We start from the raw sequence: 16,035 nt of genomic DNA, 5'->3' as shown, positions 1-16,035 counted from the left end.
TGCAACAATGCCTTCCCAGTTCACTCAGCCCCCTCTCATTGTCCAATCAGAAACACACAGCCCCTCTCAGGATGCTCCTCTGATGTGTAAAGGGCATGGTCATCCCAAGCCATTATCCTTGAAGGCCTTTCTCCCCTGGGTGCACAAGCAGCATCCTGTGCATCTTATTTATTTATGTATTTGTTTATTTTTATTTATTTATTTATTTAGAGAGTCTCACTCTGTCACCCAGGCTGGAGTGCAATGGTAAGATCATAGTTCACTATAGCCTCAAACTTCTGGGCTCAAGCCACCCTTCTGCCTCAGCCTCCTGAGTAGCTGGGACTACAGGTGCACTCCACCACTCCCTGTGTGCTGTATTAAGTACTGCCTGTCCTGCCGTGCAGTGACAAGTGAGGAGAAGACAGTTTTGAGCACCTGCCACAGCCTGGCCTGCCACCTGCTAATGACACTCCTTATAGCAAGTTACTGAGCTCTCTGTAAAATGGCTATCGTGAGTCCTGCTTCACAGGACTGTTTTCAGAATGAAAGGATTAATACAAGTGAAGTAGTTAGTACAGTGCGTGGCATCAAGGACATGCTGGGGAATGTTTGCTATTCCTATTTTCTTACCACACTGCACAGTTTAACCTTACACTGGAGGTGATGACATCCCAGAAGGATTCTGAGCAGGGAATGGACATCAGCAAGCCTCCTGCAGGGTGGGCGGGGGCTGTCACTGGGAGTCCAGGTGGGTCAGGAGGAAGAGGCAGCTTGCAGGGATATTTAGGGGACTTTGTTCAGCATCTGAATGCAGAGTATGAGAAGAGAGGTGTGGTATGGAGGGCAACCCAGGAGGGGCAGCTGGGGCTGAGGAGATGGGGACAACACCTTCCACTGCAGACGCCTTGGGCTTCAATTGCCTGGGAAATGTGTAAGTGGAGCTGCCCTGTGGGCAGTTAGAAATACTGGTTAAAATTTTTCCATTAATGATGACACTCCATCAATGACAAAATGATTACATATGCCCCTTCTAAAGGGTCACACTCCTGGAAGAGGCAAAGTCATCAGATGGGGACATCTCGTGATTAAAACATTAATTACCCTGGAACAGGTCACACACACACACACACACACACACACACACACACAGTAGCTGACCTTTGCCCACTTTCTCACTTCTGCTGGATCCACTGAGAGACCCCACTCCACCCCCAGGCTCATAGGCTCATGCCTGGATCCAGCCTAACCCAGGTGTGATGTAGATCTGCCCCAGGCACAGACATGCCACCCAAGCCTCTCCTACATTTGAAATGAAGATGTGGTCCAGGTCCATCCCAAACCTGAAGGCTGAGCCACAGAGCCGGACCCACATCAGCCCCCAGGGCTGCATTGTGTAAACTAAAAATAAAATTTGAAGACCCCCAACCATCAGAATGAACCCATCCTCTTAGCCAAGGCCATTCCAAAGTTAACCTGAAAAACTAGGTCAGGCCATGATGGGAAGTGGGGGTCAGACATGCCTCATTATATCTTCCTCCCTTTGGAATTCAGGCACAACTGACCAGCAGTAACATTTAAACAGAGACCTTAAGACTTTTGTAGCAATAAGACACCCAATTCCAGCCTGACTCTAGCATAGCATCACATGACAGATAGCAGACCCTGAAACAGATTGAAGTATTTTACCCTAAAATATATGTCTTTGGCAATATGTCTTTGTCATATTTTGAAATGGCCCTGCAAAGCTGTCTCTTGTGGGGAAAATCTATATTCTGTGGAGAATCCCTTTCCCTTTCCAGGTCTTTTCCTTCATCCAGGAGAGAATTAAGTAAGAGTTTGACACCTTTTTAAGTCTGATGAAAAACATTGGCTGGGCACAGTGGCTCACGCCTGTAATCCTAGCACTTTGGGAGGCCAAGGTGGGTGGACCACCTGAAGTCAGGAGTTCAAGACCAGCCTGGCCAACATGGTGAAACACCGTCTCTACTAAAAATACAGGAAAAAAAAAAATCAGCTGGGCATGGTGGTGCATGTCTGTAATCCAGCTGCTCTAGAGACTGAAGCTGGAGGATCACTTGAACCCAGGAGGCGGAGGTTGTAGTGAGTTTAGATTGCACCACTGCACTCTATAGCCTGGGCAACAAGAGTGAAGCTACATCTCAAAAAAAATAAAAAATAAAAAAAGAAACATCTACGATCTTTTCTTTCTGAAGCCTGCTACCTGGAGGCTTCATCTGCATGATAAAACCTTGGTCTCCACAACCCCTTATCTTAACCCAGACACTCCCTTCTATTGATTCCAGGTCTTTAGATAAGCTCTTGCAACCAATACTCCCTTCTATTGATTCCAGGTCTTTAGATAAACTCTTTCAACCAATTGCCAATCAGAAAATCTTTGAATCCACCTATGACCTGGAAGCCCCCTACTTCACATTGTCCCACCTTTCTGGACCAAACCAATGTACATCTTACATGTATGGATTAATATCTTACATATAAAATCAGGCTGTAGCTTGACCACCCCGAGCATGTGTTCTCAGGATCTCCTGGGGCTGTGTCACTGGCATGTCCTTAACCCTGGCTAAATAAACTTCTGAAATGATTGAGATTTGTCTCAGATATTCTTTGGTTTACAAATGCCAAGAGCCCAACTTGGAACCCTGTCCGCCCAGGGCTTACACGCCCACAAGCAACCCCTTTGCCCAGGTGAGCACTCACTTTCCACCCGAGGAGTGAGCCTGACCTTGAATCCCTGCACACCTGGGGCCTTGGACAAGTCCTCCCTTCCCTGCTCCTGTGGTTTTCTGGACCAGCCTTGTCCAGGGGATGGAGGAGACTCCTGGTCTCCCCTGGCCCTATTCCTTCTGGATCTCACTTCCTTTCCTAGTTCTGAGCTACTGAGAAGTCCCTCACCACCTCCAAGGTTGCCCAAGAGTCTGCAAGGTCTGTTCTTGACAATAGAAATGAAAAAATGGTAGAGAACTGACCATGGTGACCAAACAGGAAATATGTAGGAAACTGTTCCCAGTCAGGATTTCTTCAGAGCCTTGTCAGAGAAGAGCAGAGAAGCTATGGACACAGCTCTGAGTTCCCCTGGGGCTAGACTGATTGTCCTGGTCATTTGTGTATTTACACAGAAAAGACAGGAAACTTCCTTATCAATTATTAAGTGAGCATGATGCTAAAATTTACCCATGTGTTTTCATTTGTTTAATTTTGCTTGATTTTGAAGTTTTTGACATTAGACAACCAGAGATGGATGAAATGCTGATTTTTTATAGCAGTTAGGATGAGTATAGGAATTGCCCTATCCTGCCTTCCCCAAACCCAGAAAAAGGACAGTACAGGAATTAACAACTTCTAAAAACAAAAGAGAAGGAGGCAGTGATCTCAACACATTACAGACTAACAGAAACATGGAAGTATGTTGAAGGATAAAAGAGAGTGAGGAGGAGGGCAGCCTAGAATGCATAGCAGGGCGGTCTCACAGTGGAGGAGAGAGACCCTTGCAACAGTGGGAGGGAGGACAGCTGGGCTGCAGAAAGACCACTCCTCGGTAACTGAGATTGCAGCTCCCACTGCTCCCAACTCCTTACAGCCAAACTAGCATTTTGCCTTTAGGGAAGAAGTCTGGGGAATATTTATCCAAAGATATTAAACATGTTGCCTGGGGAGAATTAAGGCAGTAGGAGGAGGATGGTGACCCTAAGTAAAGAACTCTTGGGAGGTACCCAGGCTAAAAGTCCAAGCCCCCTCCCCTTCTCAACCTGAAGTCTAACCTTCAGATGACAAAACCCCGCCCACACACGTCATTCCCTCTATGCTCTGCCAATACCACCTCCACACACACAATTCACACATAATCTCAGTCAGTCCTCTGATACTGGGGACAGACTAGAGGGAAAGAGAACTATATGTATTGAAGCAGAAGAGAACAACCCCAGGAAAATCCATCCAGCCTCTTGTTCTGAAATCTCATGGTATAAGAATGCCAGACATCTTAAAAACACCAGCACCATGAAGAGAAAGATCATGATGAGCAAATGAACACCTGCCTCAGAAGATAATTTGGAAAACAGAAAAAAAAAAAGTTAAACAACTTACATTAACATCAAAAAGTCAAAAAGATACTGACTCCATGTATTAAAAAGAACGACATGTGTGAAAAATAAAACAATTGCAGGACAACAAGAATCTTTTAGAAATTAAATATAGAATTTGTAAAATTATATCTATCTATATCTGTATTTATCTCTATACCTTTATCTATATATATCTAATCTATATCCAGATATATAGATTATATCTAGATATATATATCTAATATAGATATAGATAAGATATATATTACACACACATAAGTTTGTGCGTGTATATATATACTATATATAGATATAGATTATATTTATATATAGATATCTACATCTATATATACATCTAGATCATATCTATATTACACACACAAAAGTTTGTATGATAGTCAAGAAAAGCTCCTGGAACGTAGAACATAATTTCAAATAACTGGAAAATTTTTGAAAAGACAAGAGATAGAACGTCAATACAGAAGGTCTACGCCCTCAATCAGGAGTTCTGAGATGAAAAAAATGTAGAAGGCAGGAAATTACAAAAAATATTATATAAGAAAATTGTTCTGATTCAAAGAAAAACAGGTCTTCAGAATGAAAGGGTTCATCAAGTTCCTAGAACAATTAACAGAAAAAGACACACATGTAGATTCTTGCCTATGTCATTACAGAACAGAAAGATAAAAGAAAAAAGAAAAAATTTACAGAAAAAATAACCATAAGGGATGAAGAATCACACCAGTCATACTACAACTGACCATACTTTTAATCAAAAGTGACTGGAAAACATATTTTCAGACACGTAAGGATGAGAAAATTTATGCTCATGCACTTCTTCCGAGAAAGGCACTTAAGGAAGCAGTCCCGTAAAAAGTGAGTGAAAGCCAAGATATAGGAAGATATAGGATACAAGTCCAAGAGTCCAGTGAAAATATGTCCCTGGGATGATGAGTTTGCTCTGGAAATTTATTAGTTCACCTCAGAAGAGGAAGTCCATCTGTCCATGTCTCCTAAATAATAGATGGAATGAGCAAGGCACTGGTTAAGGGTAAATACACTGTGAGGAAAACATAGCTGTCTTCTCTTAAGAACAGAGCAATCAGAAACTTCAAGATTAACTGATTTTAAAAGCATTTGTATAAAAAAGCACATATGTAATGTAATGTAATGTTATGCCTAACATATAGAACTATAATATACATATTACATAAAAAACAAAAAGTCAAATGGCAGCTATAAATCATACTACATCATAAATAACATTAAATATGAATGGATTAAAAAATACTATCAAAAGGCAGAGATTTTCAGAGTGTCTAAAATAAAACAAATAGACTGAAAATAAAGGAGAGAAAAGAATGTGTCATATACATAGCAACCATGAGAAAGCTGGAGTACATATACTAATACCAGATAAAATAGATTTTAAAACAAAAGAAGCAAAAAATGTTACTAGAGATAAAGAGGGACATTTCACACTAATAAAAGGTATCTCCATCAGGGAGATACAACAGTTATAAACATATATGCACTTAATAACAGAACACCAAAATACATGAAGCAAAATTAATAGAAATAAAGGGAGAAATAGACAATTCAATAATAATAGAGACTTCAATACCTCACTTTTAATAATGGATAGAACAACTAGACAAAAGACCAACAAGGAAACAGAAGACTTGAGTACCACCACAAATGGACTAGACCTAACAGATATCTATAAAGAACTCCACCCAACAACATTATTTATACATGCTAACCAGTTTGATACTTAGGTAAAATGGACAAATTCTTAGAAAGACACAAAATATCAACACTGACTTATGAAGAAATAGATAATCTGAGTAGACCTATAACAAGTGAAGATAATTCATAATTTAAAAAACTAGAGATAAAGAGGGACATTTCATACTAACAAAGGGTCATTCCATCAGGAAGATACAACAGTTATAAACACATATACGCTTAATAACAGAACACCAAATTTTTCTAATTGTCTCAAGGGCATTCTTTTTATTATCTGTTTGTTGGAATCAGAACCCAAATAGATGTAGTCTGCATTTGCATTTCATTATTTCTCTTAACACTTTTCTATTCTACTTATACTTTCCTTCCATTTTTCCTCCACAACAGTGATTTGTTTGAAAAACTAGATATTTGTCTGTGGAATACCCCACCTTATGATTTGGCTATTGCTTCCTTATGGCATTGTACAGCTTGTTCCTCTGTCATCTGTAATTTTTTTTTTTTTTTTTTTGAGACAGAGTCACCTGTCACCCAGCCTGGAGTGCAGCTGTATGATCATAGCTCACTACAGCCTTGAACTCTGCCTCAGTCTCTCAAGTAGCTGGGATTACAGGTGCATGCCACCATGCCCAGCTAATATTTTATTTTAGAGATGGGGTCTCACTATATTGCCCAGGCTGGTCTTGAACTCCCAGGCTCAAGTGATCCTCTCACCTCAGCCTCTCAAAATGCTAGGATTACAGACGTGAGCCCACACACCTGACCTGTATTTTCTATAAACTTGTAGATACAGAGATTCTTTTTACACAGCTTCATTGAGATATAATCTAGATACCACATTCATTTAAGCTGTACAATTCAATGGGTTTCAGTATATTTGCAGATACATTCATCACCACTACCAATCTTAGAACATTTTTATCACCATAAAAAGAAATGCCATACCTTTCAGCTATCACCTCCCTGTTCTCCCATCCCTCTCTCTCACCCAGCCCCTAGGAACCACTCATCTATTTTCTGTCTCTGTAGATTTTCCATCCTGAACTTTACTGTGAATAGAATAACATATGGTCTTTTGTCACTAGCTTCTTTCACTTAGCATAATGTTTTCAAGGTTCATCCAAGTTGTGGCATGTATCAATACTTCATTCTTTTTATAGCTGAATTATGCTCTATTGTATGGATATACCACATTTTACTTTCTTATTTATCTGCCGATGACACTTGAATTGTTTCTACCTTTGGGCTATCATGAATAATGCTACTATAACTATGTGTGCACAAGTTTTTGCATGGGAATGGGGTGAGAGTGGAAATGGTTTGGGGGAGACCAGTGTTTTTCCTTAAAAGCCTTCTGCTGTATCTCCTTTGTTTATATTTTTCAGTGTTACATTGATAAAAATGTAAAACGCATGTGGCTGAGACAGGCTCTTGGATCAAATGCTCCGTGTTTCTCAGCATTTCTCAGTTTTCTTGGAGTGAGGCTGGGACTCATGGACTAGAGGGAGCTGATGTGAGTCCCCTCCACAGCACAGCCATTGACAGCCCACGAGTTTCCTCCAGCCTCTCTTCTCCTTCGAGCTCCCATGTTGAGAAGGTGAGCCCAGGACATGGACAACAGTTCATCTGGATCCCAAGTCACCCAAGGACCTGTGGGACCTGGAGAGCCACACAACACACACGGGACTTGGCACACAGGGGACTGAGCTCTGCTGGGTTAAGCCACTGAGAATACAGATTTTGTTTGTTATTGCAGAACAGCCTAGACTGGATGATACAAAGGGAATTTAAAAATAACAACAGGACATTATAAAGTGAGGATTAGGGAACATTTAAAAATTACTCTCAAAAACTAGTGAATGTGGGGGTGTTGGATTGTCATCAATGTTTTCTGATTTTATGAACAAAATTCCCAGCATGTGCTCTTAAATGTGCAATGACCAGACACCATGTGAATCACGCCCACAGGAAACCCACTCACCGGCGGCAGCAACGCATTCAAATGCAAGCACAGTGCCCACCTTACTTAGCTGGTCCTTCAAGACCAAAGAGATGAATCAATGATAAATGACTCAGGGAATAATTTTAGACATAAGAGGGCTGACTAAACAATTCTGAAGATGTTGAAAAGTAAAGTGTTCCAGACTCCATCTCTGAGGCTTCTCTTAGAGACCCAGCTACTGGCACTTTCCAGATACTATTTTAGAGTCAGTATTCTTGACACCTTACGAATAGGGCTCAGAAGATGCCCCAGGCAGCTTCTCATCACGTTTCCAGTGATCTCAGTGAAAGGTGGGAAGGCACAAAGGTTGGTATACTGTGGAGTAAATTTAGATGCAGAACTGTTTTGCATTCTTATTTCTCTGAGTAATCTGTTCTCTGCCAAGTTTCCCCCTTTATAGTCAGGGACCAACCAATTACCATGAAAATCAGATGAATAAATATTGAAGAGAATGTGTTCATTGCCTATTTTGGTGTCCCCACAGCAAGAATGCAATGTTACATTTTTAATGAAGTCTTTCATTTCCATTTTCTTTTTCAGCTAAAGCTGTCTTCCATAGGATCAATTTAACTAAAAAATTAGATCCAACAAAAGAGCCCTCCCGCCGAAGAACAGTCATTAGTAGGTATGACTTGACAAAATTTCTCAACAGTACTACAAGTTTCTCCTCCAAAATTAAAATTGTATGGTAAACACAGCTTTGGGCATTGGCTCGCTTGGATACCTGGTTTAATCATATTTCCACAAATTTATACTCTCTTTATGTGCTACATTATGATACCGATTTTTAATGTATAATAAGTATGTTATCAGTAGTACACAGTTCTTTCTTAAGTCATTCTTTGACATATACAGACTAAGCGGACAAACAAATTCAATCATCTTTGTTCTATGACATCTTTAACTAGATTTTAGCTTTTTGTTTTTTTAAATATCTAAAATTTTGAACTGAAATATTTATATTCTCATAGAATTGCTTGGGTATCTTCTCCCCTATTTTCTTTTAGATAATCACAACTGTTAGTTTATGCAAAGAGGAAGAAGTCCGAGCTGATTCTACTTCGAAAATTTCATTTCTGATTCTACGTCTGCCAGTAGCATGTGACCCTCAGCACCCCATCACCTCCACAGGCTCTCAACTCTTAACCTATAAAAGCCTAGGCCAATCTTTGTGTTTGCTCATCAAATGCTTGTTGAACACTGCTATGTGCCAGGCACTATTCTACACGTTGGGCGCTATGGCACTAAACAAGTTTGCTACCCTCATGGGGAATACAGTCCAGTAGAAGACACTAGCCAAATAATGAAGAAATTAACAAAGAAACAAATGTTTGTTTGTGGTAAGTGCTTTAAGGTAAAAACAAATCAGAATGCAGAAACAGGGGGTATAGAGGGGATCCTATTTGGGATAAAAAGGTTAGGGAAGGCTTCTCTGAAAAGACTTCTCTGATGTGGAGGAAGCCTAGCTCATCTTAAGAGGTGAGTAAAATGGCAAAATCTTGATATCAAAATCAGATGAGCATATACAGGCCAAGGCAGCAAAGACAAGACAGGTTTTACTTACAACAGAGATTCAACAAAATCCTAAATAAAACATTCGGTGACCAAATCCAATAATGTATTTCACGAGAACGATGGCAAGGTGAAGCAGACTTTATGACAGGATTACAACATCAAAAACATCTAGCTGTGTAATTCTCCATATTAACAATTTAAAAAACAATTATTATCTCAAAAGGTGCTGAAGAAGTAGTTGATACAGTTCAACACCTATATATAATCAAAGTAATTAAATAATGTGTAAGTTCCATGAGAGCAGATATTTTCTTTTAAAACAGGTTCATAGACATTTTCCAGCTGCCAAAACACAATGTCTGGACATAGCAGACATTCAGTACATATTTGCTGAATGAATGAATAAATGGATGAATGAAATTTTTTAGGACAATCAGTGAAAAGATAATCTCCCCAAAGCCTACTGCAACCAGTGCAATCATTCCTTTTCAAGTTTGGAGTGGACAAGGACACTCTCCCCTGGCCAGCCTTTGTAGGTGCCTCTAGTCAGAGCAAAGGGGGGTGAGAATACCACGTAAGGGTGAGCCCTGGAGGGCAGGAGGTGAAACTGTCCGGGTCTGCAATGGCGGGACCAATGTTCCAGTAAAACTACTGGAAGAAGCAAAGTGTCCAGACACAAGATCACACAACATTCCTCTCTCTCCAGCAAAAATGGCTGAGAAAAAGAAACTCAAAATAACATGCCACTTACAACAGGAGCTAAATCTAGACACTCTAGGAAATAATCTAATAAAGGAGCTAGAAGAATTTGTGGGAAAAATTTGACAACTCTACCAAAAAAAAAAAAAACTGAGTTACTGGAGACTTATGCCATGCTTGTGGCTGTGCTGATCTAATACAGAAAAAGTGTTGGGAAAAAGCTGAATGTCGGGAGGGAAACTGAGGCAGGGCTTGTATAATGTCCTCGGGAATGTGTCTAGACTTGCTGGCTCCTTGCTTCTAGCCCTCCTAGGCTTCTAGATCGATTGTATTCCCATTATCTCAAGTAGCAGAACATGTTCCATATAAAAGCTGTAAATCATGTGCTTAATGCAACGTGTCCTTTTGACCGCCACATTCACACCACCTGTTTCTTTGTTGGATTACCAATAAATACCGTAGGCTCCCAGAGCTCGGGGCCTTTGTAGCCTCCACGATCGCAATGGCCCCCTGGTGTCCCACCTTTCTCTCTCAAACTGTCTTTTTCTCAATCCTTTGACTCTGCTGGACTTTGTCACCCCCATGACCTAGTGTTGGGTCTGATCTCCCCAACAAAAATGTCTGTTCTTCCTCAAATTAATCTATATACATTCAATGCAAGCCCTATTGAAATCCCAGCACATATTGTTGGTGACTTGAAAAACTGATTCTAAAATCAGTGTAAAGAAGAATATATATCTGCAGCTCAGTAGAATGTTTTAGAAAAAGGAGAATCAAGAGGAAGGACTCACACCACCAGATACTAAGAGAGTTCCAAAGCCATAAGGATGGAAACAGTATGGTACTTATACAAGGACTAAACAGATCAGTAGAATAGAATCCAGCATCCAGAAACAGACCATGGTGCAAAGAACTTAGTATGTTTTCAAAGGAACATCAGGACAGCAGAGAAGAGATGAATGATTTAGCAAATGGTGACAGAAAAACTGGCTTACCCTCTGGAGATTTAAAAACATGTTGAACCTCGGCCAGGCGTGGTGGCTCACACCTCCCAGCACTTTGAGAGGCTAAGGCAGGTTGATCACCTGAGGTCAGGCGTTCAAGACCAGACTGGCCAACATGGAAAAACCTGTCTCTACTAAAAATACAAAAACAAACAAACAAGTAAACAAACAAACAAAAAATGTATGTATATATGTGTATATATGGTGTCTCTATCTCATTTCAAATTCAAAAGTACCTTCAGTTGGAATTAAAGCCCACATGTGAAAGATGAAACTATAAAGCTAACGAAAGAAAATATATATTCAAATCCAGTATATTTGTGATTTGTGGGGGAGAAAAACTTTAAAAGTCAAAACCATCAAGCACAAATGGGAAAACTGACAGATTCAGATGCATCCCATGAAAGACTTCTATTTGATGAAGACTATCACAGACAAAATTATCAGATGGATGACAAAAGCAAGAGAATACATATGAAAATTCTGTTGCCGAAAACCTCAACAAGAAAGCCCAATCAGGAAGTCAAAAGAAAAACATGGAGAAAAGATAAGAACGTTAACTTTACAGGAAGAATCTGCTAATTTACTAATGAAGTGCAACCAAAGAATTACAAATCAAACAATGAGATTTTCCCTTTCTCCTTACTCCCACAAACTAGCAAACCTAGAGACTCTCTCAAGGAAGAGCAAGGATGTTGCTGGTGTGCGCCTCCGTAGCTCAGCCATTCTGAAAGCAAATCCAAGCCCCAGTGAAATTCAATGTATGTGTACCCTGTGACCAAAACGCCACTCTTGGCTCCTGTCCCAGAGATACCGTGCCCAGGTACAGAGAAAAACATGCATGAGAGTTTGTAGCAGCTTAGTCATCCTTCTCAAGAGAGCTCAGTAAGTGACGTGTGGACTGCACATGTGACCGGCCCCAGGCAGCCCACCACAGTAATGATCTGATAAACAGAAACCACCATGGACACATCTCAACAACATGTACGGTGGTGGAAAAGGAAGAAACAAAATGGGATTTGTGGAACAATATCATGTTTGCAAACTTTTTTCTTTTTTTTTTTTGAAACAGGGTCTTGCTCCATCACCCAGGCTGGAGTGCAGTGTTGCGATCACAATTCAGGGCAGCCTTGACCTACTGGGCTCAAGCAATCCTCCCACCTCTGTCTCCTGAGTGGACTACAGGCAGTCGCCACCACGCCTGGCTAATTTGCAAATTTCTAAAAGGCACAAACACAAAATGTTTTCTCAGAAGTACATGTATGTTAAAAAAGAAGATGGACTGGAAGGATATACATATATACGTTACATTCATGAGGAAGTGGCTGTCTCCGTGGAAGGGAAAGAGGAAGTAGCTACTGGCTGGAAGTGGGAAGTGCCTGCTTCCAAAGAAACAGAAAGAGGAACTGTTTAGAGTGCCAGGAGCTGTGGTGTTCAGGCAACTGAGTCTTGGCACCTGAGGTAATAAACCATTTTGGATAACACCCCCACCCCCGACTCATGCAGTTTAATTGTGTTCCAGTCCAGCTGAAGACAAAAGCTTCATCCCTCCCTGTCAATCAGAAAATGCAATGTTTTTAACTCCTATTAAATAACTCTACCCTGCTTTGTTGTTTTCACTGGATAAAAGGTTTTAAACAATCCTGGAATTTCACTCAATGGTTAGGTTGATTTAACTACATTTATGAAGCTTAGCAATTCTTGGACTATGCCCCAGGTAAAGTCGAATGTGTTTCTTGACAGGAAGATGAAAAATTCAGTGAAACCTACAGGATTATTCAGATACAGCTATAGTGCCAGGGATGGCCAACATCACTAGGAGTTACTTCTCTAAATGGGAAAACAAGAGACTTAGCAAAGGGGGTTTCATTTACTGATCATCACATTTTACAGCCTTAGAACAAAATCCTCAGTGATTCAACTTTTTGACAGAAGCATTCAAGGTAAATATTAAAAGCCTAGACGCCTGTACTTCCTTGTCCACTAGAAACATGTTTGTAAGGAAAATGCTCTCAGTTTCTGTATTTATTTACTTTAAAGGACATAAAAGTCAAGGCTTTCAGCCTAGGCCATAATTCTAAAAGTTTTAAAACTTGTGTGGGACCCTGACCACTGGCTCCTGGCTCCTGGCTCTGGCCTGATGACAGGAGTTGTCTGTCCCTGGGTTCCCCTGAAGGACTCGGTAGGCACTTGTGGATAGAGGTGGGAACGTGGAGGTCATTTGACAAAGTGACTTTAAGGCAGGTCTGTGCCCATCAGCAGGTCCGACCCCATCCCCACTGGGTGCTCACCGTGCCTTCCGGGTCCACGAGCAGCAGGTGCTTGGCCTGGCCATTGTGCATGCCCGTGAGGACAAAGGAGCCCGGGTTGGTGGTGCTCTTCCTGACCAGGAAGTCTCCGTCTTTCTCCAGCAGCCCCTCTGCCTCCTTCCTGCTCATCTCTCCTTGGTACCAGGTCTCAGCTTGCAGGTCCTCCAGCATCTTGGCATCCGGGGCTCTGGGTGACACAGGGCTGATGCACTCCACGGAGGCTGCCTTGCTTAACACGGGCCCCAAGGGCTGGTTCTTGAGAGCATCTTCAAAAGGTTCTGTCATCAACAACATTGACCAGCAACAAGTCAATCTCAAGAAAAGCAAATGATTAAAAAAAAAAAATACAGTGAGAGAGATGGAAATGCAAAGGCAACTCCTCCAGAAGGGGAAAACAAAAACCACTGGAAAAAACTAGCTGGCTGGTAATATAACAAGAGCCATCATAACAAGCATTGAAAAGCACAGCCCAAATTCTGGCATGACTTTCTGATGAGTCTGCTTTCCCAAGACAGCTGGGAGTTGTGCTATGTGCCAAGGAGTCAAGCACACCCTTTGTCTAGCTAGTTGGAATGACTTCATTTTTGCATGCTGCAGGAGGCCATGAATATCACATGCCATGTACTTTCTCTGGAACTTCAGCCAGCCTCTTTAACAAATTCGGAATAAAAATCTGCCAATACCAAAGGGAAAGATAAGCTACAAAGCTTTGATTTTTATGCAAAACAGGAGCCCAATCCACCAAAGATTTATTTCAAAATCTTTGCATCAGGCAAATTTTTAAAAGAGAAAGCTTATGGGTATTGGGTGCCTCTCGTGTGACTTGCCCCAGGCTAGGAGCTCCACCTCCCCTTAACCTTCACTTGTTTCCTTGTGGAACGAGGCTCTCGAATGAGTGCTTGAGACCATACTTGGTTTCATCCCCTTCAGAGCACACTTCTCAGTGCAAGGCATGTGTGAATGGTGAGATGGCTGCTCTAACAATAAATACCAGCAGCAAAAGAAGTAGCCAGGCATGTCTAACTAAATTCCTATGTTCGATTTTCACATAAGGTAGTGTGTATGAAAGAACTCTGAAAACTGCACACAGTGCTATGCAAGTGGAAGGTAGTGTGATGATTATTTCAGCCTACACTGTCTACCCAGCACAACACAAGCAGCACAAGAACAGGAATAGTTCTTTCCTGAGCATAACTACACCCTCAGAGCCCAGCATTGCTCCTGGGACACAGTTCATTCACTATAGTCAACAAATGCTGTAAAATAAGCCAAACTTGCTCATTGTTAGTACAGGGTGGGCAGAAGTGAGGTGAATAAATGAAACTAAAATTAGCTCTTTTTGACGCTTATTAATCTTTGACAGATTTGGAGATAAAAATGTTAGAATCATTGGCAAAAATTATGTTTGTGGATGTTCTTTTTCATCTGACTTTTTTCCTGATTACCTGGAATTATCATTTGTATTATATTGTTTCAACACCATCACCACCTTTGCTATCATCTACATCATCAAAATCGTCAGCATCATCTCCACCATCACCACTATATCCACATTCACTTTTATTGGCACCACCACCATCAGCATCACTACCATCGTCACCATCATCATCATCACCATTATCACCATCATCCCCATTGTTACCAGCATAACCATCATCAATACCATCATTGTCACCACCATCACTGTCACTACCACCACCAGCAGCAGCAGCAGCAGCAATAGCATCACCACCATCAACATCATCATCACTATCCCCTCACCATTATCACCACCACCACTACCATCAGCATCATCAGGATCATCACCATTATTACCACCATCTGCACTGTCATCATCACTATCATCACCATCACTGTCACCACCATAACCATCATCATCACCATCACTGTCACCAGCAGCAACAGCAGCAGCAGCAGTAACAGGTGCAGCAGCAGGATCACCACCATCAGCACTATCATCACTATCACCATCACCATCATCACCACCACCACCACCATCGGCATCACCACCATCATCACCATCATTATCACCATCACCACCACCACCTTCACCACCAGCATCATCACCATCATCATCACCATCACCATCATCATCATGACTGTCACCACCACCACCACCACTATCATCATCATCAGCAGCAGCAGCATCACCATCACCATCACCACCATCATCACCATCACCATCACCATCAGCGCCACCATCACTATCACTACCATCACCATCTTTCTACCACCACCATCATCATCACCATCACCACTACCACCATCACCAATCACCTCACCATTATCACCATATCAGCACCATCATCATCACTATTACTACCATCACCATCATTATCACCACCACCACCACCATCAAAATCACCATCAGCAGCAGCACCACCATCACCACCACCGTCACATCAGCACCACTATTATGTAGAGCTACTGGTTCAAAATAAAGAACACAGAGTGCTGGCTGTATTTAGTTCCACACTTTTCAACTGGCACCAGCCTTTCTAAGGCTCTTTTTACATTCTGTTTCCCCTCCTTAGGTTTTGAGAGCAAGAGGAGAAATTAACTGATGGGAAAAGGGTAGCTCTGGTTCTCATTTTTTCATCCCAAACACCAGCCAATCTAACTTTCCTTAGGGTCTGAGTCCAGGAGTCATTGGTAAATTGACTATATTAAACAGTAAAAGTGGTCTAACCAAA

At 41.4% G+C, this 16,035-nt stretch overlaps 1 protein-coding gene across 9 annotated transcripts in view; it reads right to left on the bottom strand.

Annotated features, from left to right (window-relative positions):
* SHC3 (SHC adaptor protein 3) overlaps window positions 1-16,035 on the bottom strand; it is a 305,996-nt gene that overhangs the window by 20,195 nt on the left and 269,766 nt on the right. For all 9 annotated transcript variants that reach the window (XM_017949968.3, XM_031654810.1, XM_031654811.1 and 6 more), the window contains one exon: window positions 13,325-13,620. In XM_017949968.3, coding sequence (XP_017805457.1) covers window positions 13,325-13,620 — 296 coding nt within the window. The remainder of the gene's footprint in view (window positions 1-13,324; window positions 13,621-16,035) is intronic.

This window comes from Papio anubis, chromosome 13 (assembly GCF_008728515.1).
Source record: "Papio anubis isolate 15944 chromosome 13, Panubis1.0, whole genome shotgun sequence".
Lineage (NCBI taxonomy): Eukaryota > Metazoa > Chordata > Mammalia > Primates > Cercopithecidae > Papio > Papio anubis.
Note: the sequence above shows the minus strand (reverse complement) of the source record. Positions and strands in the feature narration are given on the sequence as shown.